This window comes from Lipotes vexillifer, unplaced genomic scaffold, assembly GCF_000442215.2.
Source record: "Lipotes vexillifer unplaced genomic scaffold, Lipotes_vexillifer_v1.1 scaffold242, whole genome shotgun sequence".
In the NCBI taxonomy this organism is placed as follows: domain Eukaryota; kingdom Metazoa; phylum Chordata; class Mammalia; order Artiodactyla; family Lipotidae; genus Lipotes; species Lipotes vexillifer.
Genome location: NW_006771376.1, coordinates 956,628 through 969,312, shown reverse-complemented (window position 1 = coordinate 969,312; position 12,685 = coordinate 956,628). Strand labels below are relative to the sequence as shown.

General features: G+C 48.6%; 1 protein-coding gene across 1 annotated transcript in view; it reads left to right on the top strand.

Annotated features, from left to right (window-relative positions):
* Positions 1-1,963: 1,963 nt before the first annotated feature.
* The window catches only part of CYP11A1 (cytochrome P450 family 11 subfamily A member 1), a 13,932-nt gene continuing 3,210 nt past the window's right edge, over positions 1,964-12,685 (top strand). Inside the window, exons 1-5 of the mRNA XM_007446670.1 lie at positions 1,964-2,247; positions 5,766-5,921; positions 7,595-7,794; positions 8,805-9,008; positions 9,935-10,092. Coding sequence (XP_007446732.1) covers positions 1,979-2,247; positions 5,766-5,921; positions 7,595-7,794; positions 8,805-9,008; positions 9,935-10,092 — 987 coding nt within the window. The 5' untranslated portion in view covers positions 1,964-1,978. The remainder of the gene's footprint in view (positions 2,248-5,765; positions 5,922-7,594; positions 7,795-8,804; positions 9,009-9,934; positions 10,093-12,685) is intronic.

Genomic DNA, 12,685 nt, shown 5'->3' with positions numbered 1-12,685 from the left:
AAAAAAAAAATAGTCTAAGAAATTAAAGACCTTTGTCACATCACTAATAAAGCAATGAGGGTTGAGATGACAAAGGCCCCCATATGGACTGGGACCCTATATGACAAACTCCCCTGAGAGCTGGCATGGCTGGACAAAGAGACTGCTAGGAACCCCAGTCTATTCAACGGGCTGCCAAATGCACACTGATGTGTGCACCTTCCAGGTGGCAGAGACCAGAGAGACTATTCTCACTGGTTTACAAGCCATGCTCTCAAGACATAGAACAAGATGAAGGGAAAACCTAATCATCTGAATGGTTTTCCTCCTTATGAGAAAGGACACCAGAAACAGAGACAAAGGAAAACACTGAACATTTCTGGGAGCAGAAGAATCAACAAAGCAAGGGTACCCTGCCAAATTTCAAACCAAGAGTTACCCAGTCCAAGGAGCTGCCCACAGATACTTTCTCCAGCTAATCTATTTTAGAAAAGAGAAAAACTCACCAGTCTCGTTTCCAACAGACCCTGAAGGCAGAGATCCGGGAGACTGACATAGTAAGAATTCTTACATTCTGGGGACTTTTGTCAGTTATCCCAGGGTCTCTTAACTGTGGCAGCTTTGGAGTGAGTAGTGGCCAGCCAGTAAAGTTGCATCCCACCCTCGTTGCCACCTGTTGGGGAGGAAGCCGTTTTCCTCTACCCTTCTAGGTTCTTCTGGCTGGTCTAAGAATGAAATTGACACGAGACTGATGTCTCATCAGAAGAAAATAAAACAAAATTTAGTAACACATCTAGGGATTTCCCTGGTGGTCCAGTGGTTAGGACTTCGCCTTCCAGTGCAGGGGGTGCAGGTTCGATCCCTGGTTGGGGAGCTAAGATCCCACATGCCTCGTGGCCAAAAAACCAAAACATAAAACAGAAGCAATATTGTAACAAATTCAATAAAGACTTTAAAACTGGTCCATATCCGAAATAAATAAATACATCTTTAAAAAAAGAAAAATAACACACATACATGGGAGGGGCTCAGGAAAACTAACTCGCCAAAATAGCTGAAAATGTCACCTTAAGCACCATCTTCAACTGGAGACAAAAGAGGATGCCGGAGGTAGGGGTTTAGGACTTTGAAGGGACGTGGAGATGGGAAAGCAAATGTTTGGTAAACAAATGTTTGCTGGCCATGCAGAGACTATGGGATGCAAGGTGGTCTCTGGTCTCTACGATTCCCCCACCACACTTAGCCCATATTCTTTGCCGATGTCTTTGGTGATTCCTGAAACAGACCCTCTATCTAACTTCTTCAGGCGGTTAAAGGGAAGGTCAGTCACTTCCCAGGTCTTTTGGGCCTTGATTGTTTTCATCCTGAAATAATCTGCATCCCAAAGAGACATTTTGGGGTGGCAAGTGTTGCTACCCTACAGGGCTATCGCCTAGGAGACAGCCTTCCAGATAGCTCTGAGGGTCTGCTCCAGAGAAGTAAGGGAGAAGCCACAATTTATATGAACTTTTTGCTGGAAAAAAACCATGTAGCCTACCATGAAAAGATTACTGCTAATCACAAACAAAGGACATCTCAAGTTAATGCTTTTAGTGCTTTCCTATGTAGGGGAAGGTGCAAGAATCCAGGGCCATGGAAATTTTTCCTTAGATATACATCTTAACTCTCTAGGGGCCAGTATAATCCAAATGCTTCCTGTTTTTCTTCATCCTGAAGTCTCCCTCAGGGTGCACGGAGGGGTTCCCCTCAGGTGGGTGACCGCAGTGGCTAATGGCTTGATCATTGTAGAACTGGAATGGTGGACAACATTCTTTCTTTACAGTACCCGAGTCTGGGAGGGGCTATGTGGGCTGGAGCCAGCGGGAGGAGGAGGGAGGCTGACCGCTTTGTCAGCTTCTCGCTTAACCTTGAGCTGGTGGTTATAAGCTGGGCCCCAGGGGCCCAGGGCCAGAGTCACCTCGGCAGGCCCTGCTGCAGTAGGAGCAGTTGTAGGGGCAGCATGCTGGCCAGGGGGCTTCCCCTCCACTCAGTCCTGGTCAGAGGCTGCCAGCCCCTCCTGAGCACCCCGCGGGAGGGCCTGGGGCATCCCAGGGTGGGCACTGGAGAGGGAGCCGGCATCTCCACTAAAACCCCTCGCCCCTTCAACGAGATCCCCACCCCTGGTGACAATGGCTGGCTTAACCTATACCGTTTCTGGAGGGAGAAGGGCTCACAGAAAATCCACTATCACCACGTCCAGAACTTCCAGAAGTATGGCCCCATTTACAGGTAAGCCTGGCAGAGGTTGGGGGCTGGTGGGATAGGGCAGCCCTGCTGTGCTCCCCTCTCCTCGCATGGTCTGCCCTCCCCTTCCAGGCTCTTGTTCACCTCTGACTTTATTTCTTCCTGCCTGGGGGTGGCAGGAGAAGGGATAAGGCTTCCCAGACAGTGGGTTCACTTTCCAGCCCTGAGGCCTCAACAGTCCCCAGGTCCTATACCCTTTGAAACTTTAGGGAGGTGGGAATGCTAAGAGAACAAGCCCTGACAAATGCCTCCCTACATCCATTATCCGCAGGACACCTTGCAAGGTAAGTTTATCATCCCTATTATCAGAAGAGAAGGAAGTTCAGAGAGGTTAGGATTCTTGCCCTGGTCACTCAGCTAGAACCCTGTCCTGCTGGGGTGCTGGCCTCGCCCCTTGGCCCTGTGCAGCTCTGGAGCAGCTGATTTTGTCCCTCCCACTAGGCCTGGCTGGAGCCCCTCTTCCCCAAGCATCTGCCTAGCTTTCAGCCAGGAGGAAGGGCCTTTGGTCTTTTGACCACTGTGTACCCCACCTTCTTGCCCTGGGATGGGGGTGGGGCCTGGGGGCTGCCCTTGGTGGGAGGCCGCACTTGTTCTGGTCTAGCAGTTTCTAAGGTGAGTGGGCTTCAAGACACACCTGGGTTCTTTTCTGAGAGCATAGGTGAGGGTGATGGGAGGTGGCGAAGGTGGTGGTTGAGGGCAGGGAGGGGACACCAGGAGGGACAATACTTTACTTTTACTTTAAGTGAAAGGGTCGAGATGAGGAAAGGGCATGTAGGACATGTTAGCTGGTTGGATAGGTGGGCTGGGGGAGGAGGCTAGTTTGTGTAGGGGACCAGCTACTCCCTCATCAGGGTCACTTCCTCCCTCTCCCACAATGCCTTTTGAAGTCTTAAGTGCCTTTTTTATAGCTGGCTGGAGGCAGGGCGCTGTCCCCCCACCCCCCACCCCCCGCCGCCAGGCTGAATGTCAGGCTTGGGAGAAGTCTGCTCCTGCGTCTCTCTTCCTTGTCTGTCTGTCTTTCTCTTTCTCTCTCTTCCAGGCCTCTATCCCCAACCTCATTCATGGAGCTCTCTCGTTATCCCCTTCTTCCACCCCGCCTCATCCTTCCTGCCCCTAGTCCCTGTAGGAGCTCTTTATTTTATAAAACCCCTTTCTACTTTCTGAGTCACTTTCATCTGAGCCTTGGCACGTGTCCTTAAAGTTGGTGCTATTATCCCCACTTTACAGATGAGGAAACTGAGGCCCGGAGAGGAGAAGGGTCTTACCAATGTCACACGGCTCATCAGGGCAAAGCCAAGGCTGGAACCCTGATTGTCTAACTTACAGTTCAGTGTGTCACTATTCTAACTATAGCCTTGAAATAACAAACTTCTAAATGAATGTTAGGAATTTAAAATACAAGTTTTGTGGATTTTTCCTTAATACAAGGCTGTCCCTGTTCTTTATCAAACAATTTAGAAAAATTGAAATCAGATACAATCTCAGTTTTGATAATATTTATGTTCCATTCAGAATGTGAATATATTTATACGCTCTTTGGCGTTGTCCTATAACAATGTATGGAGGACTTCTTTTCTCTTTTCTCACTTTAAGATAATTTGAAAAGGCAGCATAGTAGCCCATAGCATGGATAAGGCATGTTTTTTTAGCGAGTTCTTTAAAGTGGACATTTAGTCCACTCTAGGTTTTTTTTTTTTTGCTATTAGACATCCTTTTCCATTTTTTTGCTGTGAACATTCTCATCCATCAGGCATCATTGTCTGATGTCAGATAGCTGCCTTGGGCTAGATTCCCAGAGGTGGAATTGATAATAACAATAGCAGTTCAAGGACTTTGCTTAGCTTTTTTTTTTAAATGGAGTCAGTGGTTTGAGGCCGTGTGGCAGCTGGGAAAACACTGAGAGGATTTTCTAGGAGGCCGTGGATTGACATATGTACACTAATATGTATAAAATAGATAACTAATAAGAACCTGCTGTATAAAAAATAAAATTAAAATTCAAAAAAAAAAAAAAAGGAGGCCATGGCTTGCCAAGGAGACTTGGGGAAGGCAGGCCCAGGCTCTATGGGTCAGTGGTTAAAGCAGTGCTCTTCCCATCTCCCCATCCTTCCCTTCCCCCTTCCCCCTCCCTCTCCTTTCTCCAGGAAGAGGGAGGAAGAGAGGGGAGGGAGGGGGGAGAGAGAGAGAATGAGAATTTGGCTTATACCTGTATGTTACATGATATTTTACCTTAAAGTGTATCTTTTTTTTTTTCTTTAGAAATAAGTATCTTTTATTTTGTTATTTTACTCTAAGGACATAATTTATAAATATATTTAATTCCTTTTTTTTCTTAACATTTTTATTGGAGTATAATTGCTTTACAATGGTGTGTTAGTTTCTGCTTTATAACAAAGTGAATCAGTTATACATATACATATGTCCCCATATCTCTTCCCTCTTGCGTCTCCCTCCCTCCCATCCTCCCTATCCCACCCTTCTAGCTGGTCACAAAGCACCGGAGCTGTTCTCCCTGTGCAATGCGGCTGCTTCCCACTAGCTATCTATTTTACATTTGGTAGTGTATATATGTCCATGCAACTCTCTCACTTTGTCCCAGCTTACCCTTCGCCCTCCCCATGTCCTCAAGTGAGGTTTCTAGTAAGTCTGCGTCTTTATTCCCATCTTGCCCCTAGGTTCTTCATGACCGTTTTTTGTTTTTTAAAGGGTATCTTGAATTAACTTTCTTATGCAAAAGGCAGATGCAAGTGAGAAGTAGAATTTTCTGTTGTTTCACAATAGCTGTGCTTTAATACTATCTGCAAAGTGCTTTGAGGTATATTTATACACAGGGTCTGATATTTTACTGTAGTTTTATTTTAATAGCGACAAGGTACTTTGTTGGACATCTGATTCCAGGGGACAGGGCAGCCACTCCCAGAACTTCAATCCTAGAGCCTAGAAAGGATTGCCTGGCCCGGTGCCTGGCTTGCCTGACAAGCTGAATGGAGTCACTTCAGTACAGGGTCACTCCAAGCTGCCACGAAGGTGCCATGTTTCTGAGCTCTGCCTGGGTGAAAGGGTGGAGGGTGCTGAGAGTGTAGACATAAAGGAAGAATGAACATGGAGGACTTGATGGTCCATAGAAGGCCCTGGGTAAGTCTTGGGGATGTGCTGAGGTAGGCAGGAGCCACTGTGATGATAAGATAAGCACAAAGCTGTCACTTATAGAATGTCTAACGGGAATCACACCCCTAGACTTCATATCATCTTATCCTTCAGCAATCCTGTAAGACAGGTACTGCATTTATCTCCACTGAGGAAACTGAGACTCAGAGAGGGTAAGAGACTTAGGTCACACAGCGAGGAGGTTGTGGAACGGAATCCACTCCCAGGCCTGTCTGCTCTGCACTGTCAGCCACAAGGTGGTTACAGACGAGCCGAGAACCGTGTCCTGATTGCCCAGGGTGTGCGTGGCTCTCCTCAAACCTTACATCACAGCACCCCCTTCTCTGCCCCTCCAGAGAGAAGCTCGGCAATTTGGAGTCAGTTTATATCATCGACCCTGAAGATGTGGCCCTTCTCTTTAAGTTCGAGGGACCCAACCCGGAACGATACAACATCCCACCCTGGGTTGCCTATCACCAGTATTACGAGAAACCCGTCGGGGTCCTGTTGAAGTGAGTCTTGGGCCATCTCCCAGGGGCTGGAGGGAGATGATGGGCAGCTGTGGCGAGGGCAGAGGCTGGGGGTGAGGGGCTGGGGCCATGCGTGCCCTGCCTTTTCTTTCTAGCTGGGGCCTCTAGACAAATCCCTGTCATCTTCCTGCCTCCATAAAACAGATGATGGGGATGGTGAACTGCCCTGCCAACCCTCAGCGACATGATCAGGCAGAAGATCTTACTGAGTAATTAAAGACCTTGAAAACTCCTCATTTACTGGTTCATTCATTAAGTCCCATTTTATTGAGTGCCTACTATGTACCAGTCCTTGTGCTGGTTCTGAGTCACAAGTAGGGCAGGGCCCTGCCACTGTGAGTCCCTCACAGCCTAAAGGAACAGTGAGAAACATGAGCAAATCAGTGTATTTAAATGTAATAGGTACCGTTTTCCACCAAATTGCTCATCAAAAATTTAAAATGTGACCATAGCAAGTGTTGGTGAGGATATAGAGCAACTAGAATGCTCACAGCTTGCTAGTGGGGCTGAAAACTGATGGCACCACTTTGGAAAATGGTTGGACATTACTTCCTGCAGTTGAATATTCACATGCTTACAATGCAGCCGTTCTGCTCTCAAGCATATACTCCAAAGAATATCCTGCCCCCCGAGGCGGACATGTACTAGAATGTTTGCAACACGGTTGTTCATAATAGTGAAAACCTGGAAACCACTTAAATGCCCAACAGGAGCATGAATGAATGACAGTGGCATACCCCAGTCAAAAAGAACAGACTCAGTGACTCACAATAGTACAGATGATGCCTAGAAGTATAAAATTGAGTGAACAAACCAAATCATGACAGCTTTTATAAGAAGTTGAAAACAAGTTTACATTTTTAAAAAGCATGTTTTAGAAATACATGTCGGGCAGATAAAACTATATACAAAAGCAGACAAGGGATTCAGGTTGATGGTCCCCTTAGCTGGGGAGGCAGGATGTAGGAGGACCAGGTGGGCATCTGTAAGTTACTGTCAAGTTCCTAGTTTTGCTGCTGGGTGGTGAGTTTATAATAACATTCTTGTAAACAAACAAAGCCCCAAAACGACAAAGAGGGCTTTGCATGGATTTATTTTCAAGAATGGGTCACAAGCTGAGAATAAGAATGGGCAATCAACCCTATTCTGGGCACCTGAGATTCCCCATCAATGTGATTAATGGGACGTGTTGAGGGTGCAGAGGTTGGTCAATTGTGTCTGTGCAGGGGTCAGAAAAGGTGACGTAGAGGGGCCCTTGAATGGTAGGAGGTGAGATTGGCCAGGAGCAAGGGGAAGTGGTGAGGAGGGCAGGCCTGTAGCAGAGGCAAAGACTAGAGGGTTGGAAAGTTGCTTAAAGGCTCTAAGAATATGATTTCCTGGCTTGAAGCAGCAGCAGCAGAGAGAGTAGAGCAGGGTTGGGGTTTTGTTCTCCTTCAGCCTCTTTTTTTCCTGTCACACACCTCCCCACTTCTCTCCCCGCTGCCCCGCCCAGGCCAGGCAGAAGCTGGGAGGAGGTGAGGGCAGAGGAGGACGTGGATGGAGTGCTGGACTCTGAGCTGCGGCTCAGCCTCCTGGGAGAGCCAAGTCAGCCCCCTCTGTGTTTGCCAGGCCTGGGGTTTGTGACCGTGAGGGCCCGAGGGCCCATGTTTTCTCAGGAAGGCAGGAGCTTGGAAGAAAGACCGGTTGGTCCTGAACACGGAGGTGATGGCTCCAGAGGCCATAAAGAACTTCATTCCCTTGCTGAACCCAGTGTCTCAGGACTTCGTCGACGTCCTGCACAGGCGCATCAAGCAGCAGGGCTCTGGAAAGTTCTCAGGGGACATCAGGGAAGACCTGTTTCGCTTCGCCTTTGAGTGTAAGGGGCTTGAACCTACATGGCCACAGTCTTGGGGGTGGGAGAACCCAGCGTCCCACCTAGAGACCCAACATAGACCCTGAAGAAATGTCGGGATTGGCTTGAGATGATCCGCTGAACACATTCTCTGCCATCAGCCAGCCAGGGGGAGCTGCACGCTCTCATCTGATTCATGCTATGGGGGCAAGAGTCTCTAAAATGTAGGTCCCTATTGCCACTTTCCTCCAAAAGCCAGGCTTGGCTTGGTCCTTCATTCCGCAAATCTCCCTCTCCTGGGACAGAGACCTTCCCTTTGAGGTCTGGGAGGGAAGGGGAGGGTTGGGTGGTTAAGCCGAGCAGGGTATTGGAGGATGTGTAAGAGTTATCCAGACGGAATAAGGAGGTTGGACAGCGTAGGCAGAGGGAACATGCACATGCAAAGGCCCTGTGGCTGGATGGGGGCTCATGTGGTCACTTCAGGAGATTTGGAGTACCCAGAGTTTGACACGAAATCAGCGTTCAGATTCCTGACCCAGGAGGTAGGAAAACCTTGGAGTTGTTGTGTCTTCTTATGTCCAGCCAGAGTGGGCCCTGGATGGCCAATTACCAGGGACTGATGTCCCCCAGGCACCCATCTGACATGTTTCAGGAAGTATTTAGCCACTTTGGTCAATTATAGACGAGAAACCTCTCTTTCCAGGAGGAAAGCCGAGAGGCTGCTGAGGGTGCTGGGGGAAGAGGGGCCGAGCAGTTTCACCCCAGCCTGGGCTGGAGGCTCTGCTTCCCACTCAAGTGATCCCTTTTTAGGGTCTGCCACATGACCCTCTGAAGGACCTGACTGGCCACCAGAAAGGCAGTTTTTCTTAGCCCTGCAATCTTAGCCCTTTGGGACTCAGGCCTCAGTTTCTTTACTGAAGGAAGCTGAGGTTGGGTGCAGGGGCTCTTATGTGTTGGGAGGGATGGTTTCCTGGGAGCAGAGGCTCTCAGATGGTCGCGTTGGAAGAGATTCCTCAACCTTGCTTCGCCTGCAGCCATCACCAATGTCATGTTTGGGGAGCGCCTGGGGATGCTGGATGAAATAGTGGACCCTGAGGCCCAGAAGTTCATTGATGCCGTCTACCAGATGTTCCACACCAGTGTCCCCATGCTCAACCTCCCTCCAGACCTGTTCCGTCTGTTCAGGACCAAGACCTGGAGAGACCATGTAGCCGCGTGGGACATAATTTTCAATAAAGGTGAGGGTTGTACCCTGGGCAGCCATATGTGGGGGCCAGGAGAGCCCTGTCTACCTCAGGAGATGGGAAATCCAGGCCTCGGTTGGCAGGGATGAGATTTGGGGGAGTGGGGAGAAAGAGACAGAGGGAGAGAGAAAGTCAACTGGAAGCTCCAGATCTCAGCCTGCCTCTTTGTCCCAAGTTATGTCAATGAGCACTGGCTTGCCATGTAGAAAACCCACCCTCTGGTGGGCAGGGATGGGCATCAGGAAGGCCCAGGAACCCCTGAATATGGTGGGCTGAAGGCTGGCTAATGGGGATGATTAGATTTTTCTGGAGAAAGAGGATTTAAGGGGTCCATCATATTCTTCCAAGGAGCCCGTGATTCCCAACATGGGTTAAGGACCAGTATTTCAGACACAGCTGTGCTTGGTGACAGAGTAGGGCTTTGGTGAGAGAGATTGGTAAAGGGTGCAGAAGGCTGATTGGGATGTGGTGAAGATGCCAGGCCTGGAGTCAAATCCTGCCCCTGCCCCTGACACCCTTGTGACCTTGGGCAAGTCTTTATCTTAGATGGACTTCTGTTTCCTTATCTGTAAAATGGGGATGATAGCACTTACCCCAAAAAGCTGTGGTCAATAAATCAAGAAAACAGATATGGAGGATTTAGCAGAGAGTGCGCTGCTCAGAAAGACGGCAGCCTAGAAAGTGCAGGGCTCTAGAAACCCCAAGCCCCTGTACCACCTCCCACCAGAGATCATGCTCCTTCCCTCCCCTCTGCAGAGAGCCTCACTCTATTTATTTATTTATTTTTTGGCCGCATGGTACGGCATGCGGGATCTTAGCTCCTCAACCAGGGATCTAACCTGTGGAAGCACAGATTCTTAACCAATGGACCACCAGGGAAGTCCTGGCCTCGCTCTATTTTCTTTCTTCCTGCCCCACAGCTGAAAAATACACCGAGAACTTCTACTGGGACCTGAGACGGAAAAGAGAGTTCACCAATTACCCAGGTATCCTCCACCGGCTCCTGGGAAATGACAAGCTGCTCTCTGAGGACGTCAAGGCCAACATTACAGAGATGCTGGCAGGGGGCGTGGACACGGTGAGGACACAGTGAGGTGGCTGTAGGGGCACATCCTGTCCCTGCCTGTGCCCCTATGCCCCTCCCACCAGCCTGCCTCATTGCCTGAAACCCTGTCCATGTGGGGTCCATCCCCCTCTCCTGACTCTAATTCCTAGATACTAATCTCCTAGGAGGGTGAGGTCAAGCTGGTCATGCATGGAGCATGCCTTGAGGCTGATCCACCATTTTTTCTTTGCCTCTGAGGAGGGAGTGACTAGGCACAGGTGGGTGGCACAGCTCACTCCGAGTCAGGAAGGAAGGCAGGACCTCAGAAAAGCTGCCCCTGATGTCTGAAGGCATCATCTGTGGTGTCTCCCAGAGGCCGAACAATACCCCAGAAACTTCTGTTCTTTATTTTTTTTTAAAGGTCCCAGATGGCCAAGTCCTTTTTTTAAAAAAATTAATTAATTAATTAATTAACTTTTGGCTGTGTCAGGTCTTTGTTGCTGCGCGCGGGCTCTCTCTAGTTGCGGCGAGCGGGGGGCTACTCTTCGTTGCGGTGCGTAAGCCTCTCATTGCGGTGGCTTCTCTTGTTGCGGAGCACGGGCTCTAGCACACACGGGCTCAGTAGTTGTGGCTCACGGGCTCTAGAGCGCAGGCTCAGTAGTTGTAGTGCACGGGCTTAGTTGCTCCGCGGCACGTGGGATCTTCCCGGACCAGGGCTCGAACCCGTATCCCCCTGCGTTGGCAGGCGGATTCTTAACCACTGTGTCACCAGGGAAGCCCCAGAAACTTCTGTTCTTGAAAGTCAAAACTTCTCTGTCTTATGTGCCATCCCTTCTGCCAATACCTTAAACTTTCTCAAGCTAATGTGATGGTGAGGGTTAATTCTTTAGTGTTTTGTGGTTATTAGTTATGATTTGGGCACTGAGACTATAAAGGTGAATATAGCAGACTTCAAATCTCCCAGATGGCTCAGAGAGGAAGAGTATATTAGCTTGCTAGGACTGCCATGACAAAGTACCACAGACTGGGTGGTTTAAACCACAGAAATATATTGTCTCGCAGTTCTGGATCAAGGTGTCAGCAGGGTTGTTTTCCTCTGAGGCCCCTCTGCTTGGCTTATTGATGGCCGTCTTCTTCCTGCATCTTCACATGGTCTTCCTTCTCTTCTTATACAGACACCAGTCCCATTCAGTTAGGGCCCACCCACATGACCTCATTTTACCTTAATTACCTGTTTTTTTTTTTTTAATTACCTTTTTTTTAAAGGCCCTATCTCCAAATACAGCCACATTGTGAGGTGCTGGGGGTTAGGACTTCAACATACGAATTTGGGAGAGACACAATTCAGCCCATGACAAGAAGGTAGCACGGACACAGATGACTACCCCACCGTATTATAGGGCTGGATGATGAGGCACGTACCACGTACTGACAACGCTGAGAAGAAGGGAGAGACTAACGTGGCCTTGTAAGACAGGGAGAGTGTTCCGTAGAGTAAAATCAATTTGTCTTTCCTCTTGCTGCGAGGAGGACAGAAGAGGAATAGCATTTCAGGACTGGGGAGAGGCATGTGTCATGCTTAGGTGAGGTATCATATTTACTTTGTACTCTAATGGAGGCCTTGCCGTCCCTGGGCTGCAGATGGAGCCTTTGAGCAAATTTTAAATATAGTTCATTGTCAGTCATGTAGAACAGATCTCCGAAAAAAGCTCACCTGCACCAAAGCAGCTATTATTCTTAGGTAACATTTATTAAGCGAGTACTATATGGCAGGCAGGGTCCGAAGCTTTTCACATGTGTTAACTCATTTAGGATTCACAAACAACCCTTTTTCAGATGAGGAAACTGGGGCACAGAGAGGTTAAGGAACTTTGTCAAGGTCACACTCGTAACTTAGTTGACTACCTTATTAAACAAGCTAGTAACTTAGTTGACTACCTTATTAAACAAGTATCTCCTGAGTACCCATTCTGTGTCAAGCCTTGGAAGCACTGAGACAAATACATGCATTTGATCTGAGCCTTGAGGAAGGAGTACACACTTGCTTCCGAGGTTGGGGAAGGGAACTGTAGGAAAAGGGAGCAGCACGAGGAAGATTTCTGGGCTTCAGGAGCTGTGTGTAGCTCAGTGTGGCTAGAGCATGAGGAGCATGTTCGAGAGAGGTGGCGGTGGGCTGGGAGCAACAGGCAAGTGTTGGAGGGGGTCCATGGGTCCGGTCAGAGCCTCTGGACTGGATCTGGGGACTCCAGGGAGCCAGGCAAGGATTTCAAGCCAGGAAGTGACTGGATGGCATTTTTTTCACAGTTGTTTCTGCTGGGAAGAAGAAGGAGCATATGTCCAAACCTCTTGGACCAAAATATGGTCCTTGGTAAGATAATATGCCAACAACTCATGTCCTAGCCCTAGGGCAGAGGGCTGTTCCAGCCCAGGGTCCCACCACTGAGGAATCTGAACTGTGGGGCTTGATGACGGTCACTCATACCTTCAGTGAGAGTTAACAGTCACGACCTTGGGCTAATACTGAGATTAGCTGGTTAATCTCAGTATATACCATGTGCTAATTACAATACTGATAGAAAACAGGTCTGGTTGTTCTGGTTTCAGTATTTTTTTTTTTTTTTTTTTT